This window comes from Furipterus horrens, unplaced genomic scaffold (assembly GCF_987537825.1).
Source record: "Furipterus horrens unplaced genomic scaffold, mFurHor1.1.pri manual_scaffold_5, whole genome shotgun sequence".
Classification (NCBI taxonomy): Eukaryota; Metazoa; Chordata; class Mammalia; order Chiroptera; family Furipteridae; genus Furipterus; species Furipterus horrens.
Genome location: NW_028327175.1, coordinates 116,132,027 through 116,139,940, shown reverse-complemented (window position 1 = coordinate 116,139,940; position 7,914 = coordinate 116,132,027). Strand labels below are relative to the sequence as shown.

Sequence of the window (7,914 nt, the reverse complement as noted above, 5' to 3'; positions counted from 1 at the left end):
GCTTGTTCTGGCAGAAGTGCAGGAGCCCTGGCACACCTCTTACAGTCCTTTCCAAGAACTCTTCTCTGGACATATTTCTGAAGGACCTGTGGATGCAGTCCTCACCCTTACTTGGAACATTCCCTAAACTTCACTACCTCCCTTGAGGATACTTTAGTTTGAACTTCATTGATATGCCTATAGAGTCCTGCGGACCTAGGATCAGATGATATAGCTCGTTTTGGTCACTTAGTCCTCTCCAGGTGTTGGGTGGGAGGTGGGTTCAAGTCATCTGCACTGGGAGTTTAAAGCTGTGGGCACTAGGGCTGACCAACACTGTCATCTCTCTTTCTGTGATGCCAAAGTGAACCAGCAGGCATCAGACACAGGCAGTGTCCCACATAGTCCTTTCTAAGGTCTTAGTTACCATTTACTGTAATTTTTGAGGGGTTACAATGTATTGTAATGTTCCCATTTCCCCAAGGTACCCCCAAAATGGGTTCAAGGAGAATCTGGAAGGGAGGCAGGCATGTATGGCAGTTTTCAAAGCCAGAAGGAAAAGCTTCTTTCAGGCACAGGAACATGGCTTGGGCTCATGTCTGCCTTTGCTGCCCATGAACTCAGGCCATTCTCCTGCCTCATGGCCAGGGCAAAGGTGTTGATAATGCATTTAAATAGCACTTGTGGCTCAGTTGGTTGGGTACCATCCCACAAGGCAAAGCGTCGCTAGTTTCATTCTCGGTCAGGGCACATGCCTGGGTTGCACATTCAGTCCCCAGGTGGGGTGTGTGCAGGAGGCAACCCGTATGTTTCTCTTCACTTCTTCCCTCAACCTCTCTCTAAAAATAAATAAAATCTTAAGGCCAAGGCCCTAGTACCCAGTTACCGCCATCAATACTGATTCTTAATGCCTCAGCCTCATAGAAGCCTCAGGCCCATGCTTCCTATGATCAGATCCCTTGCTCCATTATCCTCCGAATCATATCAGCTGCATTTCCTTAACTAAGGTGTTCTAAGTGGTGAGCACCCTTCGAAATTTTCAGTTTAATAAAGTAATTCCAGTGACATCATGGTCAATACATTCTAGTAAATCCTCTAGAAAGGTGCAAGCACATTGAAAGCACCATTTGCCTTCTCACCTACTCATCCAAAGTTCCTCAGTCCTGCCTGTTAGCCTTTGGTGCTTGCTTTATTTACTCCAATATATAAGTAACCCTTCCATACTTTTTTTTTGTACAATTGAGCTTTTATTATATAAACAAGACAATAAAACCTCAACCAAATTACAGGCAATATTTCCTTTTATAGTCTGAGCATCCTATTAAAACAATTTTACCAGGCTGGGACTATCTAATAGCAATAATTCAATCCTGACCAATTTTGGAACATGGGTCCTTCCCTACTTCTTTTAAAAAAGATTTTACTTTTAGAGGAGGGAGAGAAACATTGATGTTGTTCTCACACACCCCCAAGTGGGGACCTGGCCCGCAACCCAGGCATGTGCCTGACTGGGAATTGAACTGGCAACCTTTGGTTCACAGGCCAGCACTCAATCCACTGAGCCACACCAGCCAGGGCTAACCCTTCCCTACTCTTAATTGCACAATGAATGTACCCGAATCATGCAGTGGAATGAACATGGGACCTTCTGGGAAGGCACAGTGCGGCTTTACAGTCCCAAGTGGGCTTTGTCCTCATTGCTACAAGCTCCTACACACCCATTTGCTGAGATGGCATGGCTACAGTTGGCTTCCCAGCACTGTTCTTGAGTGAAGAATTTCCTGTTGGCACAATGGCTACCTCCCAGAACTCAGCTCCTTCATTAAAGGTTTTTTTTTGTTTTTGTTTTAACTTTTTCAGAGTAGCCCATTTCCCCATGCAGAGATAAAAGCTCTTTTTGGCCTAAATAAAATTGGTTTCATTTTATAGCAATCAAAAGAAAGTTGTGTCTTTAGCCTGAGATCTTAGAAGTCTCTCCACCTCAGGTTTTCCACAGGTTGCACTCAATTCCTGCTTTTAACACGCTAAATTCTCAAAAACATAAACACACACACTAAACAAACTCAACCAAGCCCTTTCAGTCTTATGCTCACTAGAGGCTAAACTAATTCTAAGGGTCATTAGCCAACTGGAACCATCTTTGAATCCAAGCAGTTTTACCAGCTTTTATTATAAACACCAGCACATTTCAAGGTTCCTTTTTGATCACAAATATATGACTTTTGTCTTCTCCTCCTAAGTATACAGCATTGAGACACAGCATCCAGGCTTTCCAGCTTTTCCATATGCCAAGCGCAGGATGGGCACCCACACACCACACCCTCAGCCGCATCCTTTGGCATCTGGATTGCAGGGACGTGAACTCCATGATGAGGTCAGTACAGTTTTGGATTCCAGAATCATCTGAAGAAGATACCTCCCACTGTTAAATGGCTGCACATCTGGAGTTTGTGCTGAAGCTGCTCCTCCAGGGCCCGAGAGAGCTCACCCCTTCTTGTCTGAACATTGGGTCAGGACTTTCCAACTGGGGGAGAAAGAGGCTCATGTCCTTGCTTTCTTTTGGAAAGGGTGGAGATGGAGGATGTTTGGGGGTGCTAGATGGTCTTATTCTCATCTGGCTTAATTAATCTTCAAGATTCTAAGTAAAACCCAAGGTTCTAAGTAAGTTCAGTGCTACAACAAACTTTAGTTTCACTTTGGACTCCTCATTTTGAAAATATTTCTGTAAATACAGGGCCAAAAAGGAAGCTACTTGGGCCATGATTTCTAAATTTAACACAATTCCTGATCTAGACCACTCTCTGATTGGGGGACGAGACAAGAGACAGAACTCGACTAACCAGTGCTCTGGTAGTGGGGGTAGAAGGGGGTCGTGGGTGGCAGGCCGTCAGTCTAGAAGACTAGTGTCAACTGTCCTGGAGATGGTCCTCTGCTCAGATGTGACTTCTACAGCATTTAAGAACTCAGGTGTGACCCCCCTCAGTAAGGGCACCTGAAACTGGATGCGGAGGGGAGGGATGGGGCCGAGTGCCTGAGTGCAGGTGTACCTGGAAGCCAGAGGCCTAGTCTCACCACAGCAGGGCTCGTGACCAAGGTTCCACAGTCATTGCCCCTCAGCAGCCTTCTGGGCAGCACCTTGCTGTTTCTAGAGGATGGGGGTAGGAAGGGCCAAAGCTCTTTCTGTCCAGCCCAGAGTTGAAGGCCGTGGCAAGACATACTACATGGCAGCATCCTCCCTTACCAAATGAAGAATTTCAGGGGGAGGCCAGGAACTCCCTCTAGTCCCTGGAGCACCCTTTGCATTAATTCTGGAATTGTTACATAGGAAGGAGCAGGGGAGGGGGATGGACTGAAAACAAGTGTAGCAACCCTCCCTATTCTGATTGCTGGGGGTGGGGTGGCTAAGACAGGGGTGGTGGACAAGAGGCAAAGCACTTTTTCTGATCCATTTGTGTTCCTAACTTTGGAGGTGAAGTTTCCTGGTGAGCATCAAATGTGTGCAACATCACTGAGCTGACCATCTTGGTCACTGGAAAGAGAACCTTCCATGTCTCAACTAAGCCTCGTTGCCACCTATATGACAACCATGACTTCAGTTACTGACTCTCCTCTGTGAGAAAACATCCAGAACCATGTCTTACAAAGAACAGACTCCAAAAATATATATAAATAAATAAAAACCTTAAACATTCTTACAGGGATCTTAAAGAACAGAATACATGTTAAAAACTTCAGTAATTTATATCAATTTTAAGCAGTACTTTATATACAATGGGGGGGGGAAACACATGCATAGTCCAAATACAATGTTGAAAACAGCATTTTCATAACAAAAAGCCCCGAACACTAAGTGTTAATACCATATACATGAATTCAAGAAGGACCACCCTTTTTGTCTGTTGCACACAGTTTATTTAACAATATGATATAAGAAATGAGTTGGTACTTTACCATTCTATACAGTGATTGAATCTTCTTGAATTTTCTTATTTATAGTAATTATAGCGCTTGCATGATTTACACTAGAATTGCTTTTCCTCATTTCAAGTTTCACATAGAAGAAAAGAAAAGAATGCTCTTCTCTATTAACATTAGCATGGTCTAAGAGTGATCATCCCTATTTTTTGTCTAAAACCAGTTTTATCAGAGAAACAAAGCAACAATTTCTACATCTGCAAGACAAGAGTTTGGCTTAAGCCAGTATGTATAGGTGTGTGGGGGTGGGTGTGTACGTGTGTGCACACAGGAGCCAATTCTTATCGTCCAGGGGTAATACTTGGAGAACGCCCACAGAGTTCACAATAGAAAAAAATCTTCCCGCAACGTCAGAAAGTTGTTGGGATACATTATAAGCTTGCATTATTTCAGGAATCAGTTTCTGAATATTATTTTTCTTCTCACTTTTAAACATAAATGTTTAAAGTCTTGAAAATACAAATAAAAAATATGAATATAATGAACTCGTTTTTCTCGTTAAAAAAAGGCATGAGTCACCAGCAATGACAAAAAAATCCAAACAAAGCCCCCCTCCCCCCAAAACAAAAGAAAAAGAAAGAGAGAGAGAGAGAGAGAGAGAGAGAGAGAATCGAGAGACACCAGATATTTAAATCAACTGGTTTTTAACAAAAAAATATATTCTTTGTATTGTTTCTTTAAACAGCAATCTACCCTTCCATGGCTTGGAAGTAGCAGTTCCATCTAGGAATAAAAAGCCTAGATGCTTGGATTTCAGTACAAAAGGTCCAAGAACATGAAAGAAAAAAAGTGATGCTCTCACAATGCTACAAACCTTCCACAAACTTTTCTAGGGTGTCTCCTGTGGTGTCACCAACCAGGGACAGCTCACTGGACAATGCACTCCTGTTGGGGGTATTCAGCTGTGGTAGCATTGCACTCTGTTCAGGGTTCCCCAAGTGTCCCTGATCTATGGAGCTGGCCATGGTGACTGCAAGTCCTGGGTGGGGGGAACCAGTCTGGGGCGACACGTGGTGTGGTGAAGGCTGGGGCTGTATCCGTGGTGATGGGCTGGAATGTGGAGGCTGGGACTGGGGCCGCGGAGACTGGACAGGGGCCGGAGACCGCACCTGGCTACTAAGGGATGTGGCCATCTGCTGACCAGGGAGGTGTGAGGCCTGTGGCTGTCCTGAGAGCATGTGCTGCTGGGGGCTCATGGGGTTTGGCTGGCCTGGGGACCCAATCTGCTGCTTCATCTGCTGCTGCTGCAGAATCCGCTGCTGCAGGGCTTGCTGGATGTTGGGGGAGCTGTCTGTGCCCAGCCCAGGCTGCCCCATCTGGCCAAGCTGTCCCATCTGAGCTGCCATCTGGCCCATGGAGCTGCCCTGCATAGACAGGTGCTGCTGCATCCGCTGCTGCTGCATGGCTGGGGGATAACCTCCAGGTCCTTGAGGCTGCTGGAACTGGCCATGCCCTGCCATGCCTGCGGCCATGCCAGCACTACCCTGCTGTTGCTGCTGCTGCTGCTGCTGCTGCTGCTGCTGCTGCTGCAGTAGCTGCCTCCGCAGCATTTCTCTGTACTGCGGGTTCATACTTGCCATGCTGGGGTTATGCCCCGAGTTCATGATGTTCAGGGCCTGGCCCTGGGGGTTCAGACCTCCCATGGCCTGCTGCTGCGGAGGCACGCCGGGCCGTGGTCCACTGGCTTGCATGGTGTTCAGATTCTGCAGGCTGGGCTGTTGGTGTAGGCTGGGCTGGGGCTGTAGGCCAGGCTGGGCTTGGAGGCCAGGCTGGGGTTGCAGGCCAGGCTGACTGGCCACATACTTGGCTGTGCGCTGTTTGATGAAAGCTGCCATCAGCTGAGGGTTTGACTTGAGGATGTTGAGCACCTGCTGTTGCTGCTGTGGGGAGCTGGGAGACTTCAGGGTCCGCAGCAGGTCCTGCAGGGCGCCAGGTGAGATGCTCCGGGGTGGCTGCACACTGGGCATCCGCGGTCCAGCCACAGCTGGTTGGGCCTGCATGGACATCACAGGCCTGGGCATGCCCGGCATCGGCTGCTGCTGGGGGATGGGCGCCTGCTGCCACTGCCCAGGGGGCAGGTTTGGCATGACAGGTCCACTGACCTGGTTGGGTCGGGGCACGTTCAGGCCCACAGGGGCCATCTGGCTCACCGGAGTCACCATGCCTGTGCGCCCTGGGGGCATGCCATTGTTGATGTTCACCCGGTACAGGTGTTGCTGCTGCTGGGCCTCACGTTCAATCTGCCGGGCCGCCTCTACTGCTGCAGGTGGGGGCTGGGCGGGAGGTGGCGGAGCCGGCACTTGGTTGGTGGGCTTCCCAGTGGACACTGTGGTGGGAGGCTGAGTTCGAGCCACACTGGAGAAGCCGGCTGGTGACATGCTCACAGGTGAGGGCTGAGGTTGAGTTGGGGGCTGTGGTGTCTGGGGTGTGCTGGGCTGCTGAGTGGGAGTCCCGGGTGGTGCTGAGGTAGGGGAAGGCAGACTCTGCTGAGGCACATTGCGGGTGTTCATGGTGGCCATCCGCCGGCGCATGAGCTGTGCTTGCTGCAGGCGGTGCTGGATCTGCTGCTGACGGAGCTTGTGTTTGATGTTGAGGCAGAAGGGCACGGGGCATTTGTTTTCTTGGCAGTGTTTGGCATGGTAGCAGCAAAGGGCGATAAGCTGCTTGCACACTGGGCAGCCTCCATTGGTCTTGCGCTTGCAGCCCTTGGTGTGCTGCACAACCCGCTTCATCTTCTGGCAGGATGGCAGTGAACAGTTGGCATTGCGGCACTGGCAGGCGTGCACCAGAGACTGGATGCAGCGCTGGATGCTCAGACGCCGTGATTCCTGGGGGCTCTTGGACTGTGGTTCACCCTGGCTGCCGCCCTCGTCGTCCAGGCCCAGCCCCCACTTCACCATTTTGTGGGTGTGGCTCTTTGTGTTGTAGCAGTTGATACAAAGGTCGTAGTCCTGCAGATAAGGAAAGGGGACAGGCCAGCATCAGCACTCAGCCCAAAGTGACCAGACATACTGGCCAGCCCCTGGAACCTTAATGGCTGGGAACTCCTCCACAGCTCAGAGTCTCCAAAGACTACGTCATCCATCTATTCACCCTCACCCTGTCCTTTTCCAGGGGACTCCTGGTCCTGCCAACCTGCTATCTAACACTGTGCGAACACATGCACAGGCTCAACACCGGTCCCCTTTTCCTTCCGTCCTCTGCACCCAGGAAACGGCACATAGCCACCCTGCCCGAATGCCTGGCCTGGGAAGCCCGACAATGAAGGAATGACTGATGCTGTGACCATTTCCTCCCAAGTGCCACACTAGCATCTCAAGTATCACAGACCTGAGTTCCTAGAGACTGGCCCTCCACTATACAGGGCCACTACTGGTTGCCCTCCACACATCCCCAGAGCTCTTCAGGGCAGCCCAGCAGAGTACTAGAGCTGAAAGGCCTTCACCAGGAAGAAGATCCCTGTGTTCAAACCAGTGACAAATGCCCCTTCCCCAGGTTTCTAAAAGCTGCCTACATATGGAGCCTGAGACAACAGGTGCTAGAGGAGAACAGAGCCCTACAGCCAGGACCTATAACCTTCTCACAGAAAGGACATGAAAATCCCAAGCAGTGGGAAATGAAAGGGAAAACAAAAGGAGGCTGTAGAAAGAAGGAAATAAAGATGAGGGCATTACAAAAGGTCCCTCCTTCCCCTCAAAGATCAGAGCTACTGCTCTGGGGCCCATGACTGGGGGGGGACTGTCCCAGACGCCAACACTGGCAGGCAAAGCAAGGACTAGGTAGGAATCTTAGTACCTGCAAGGGTAGGGGGGATAGGGGTGAAGGGCCCACAATAGCCTGATTCACCCCATGTGAGGAGCCTGTCCATGCAAGTGACAAACCCCCTCCTTCAAACAGGGGCCAGGACCTCTGCAGTGGGGAGCCCGTGTGGCATGGCCAGGGAGTCCCAACCAGGACACG

At 49.8% G+C, this 7,914-nt stretch overlaps 1 protein-coding gene across 1 annotated transcript in view; it reads right to left on the bottom strand.

The window, feature by feature from the left end:
* Positions 1-4,048: 4,048 nt before the first annotated feature.
* CREBBP (CREB binding lysine acetyltransferase) overlaps positions 4,049-7,914 on the bottom strand; it is a 141,150-nt gene continuing 137,284 nt past the window's right edge. Inside the window, exon 31 of the mRNA XM_090277122.1 lies at positions 4,049-6,905. Within this exon, the coding sequence (XP_090133248.1) occupies positions 4,761-6,905 (2,145 nt within the window). The 3' untranslated portion in view covers positions 4,049-4,760. The remainder of the gene's footprint in view (positions 6,906-7,914) is intronic.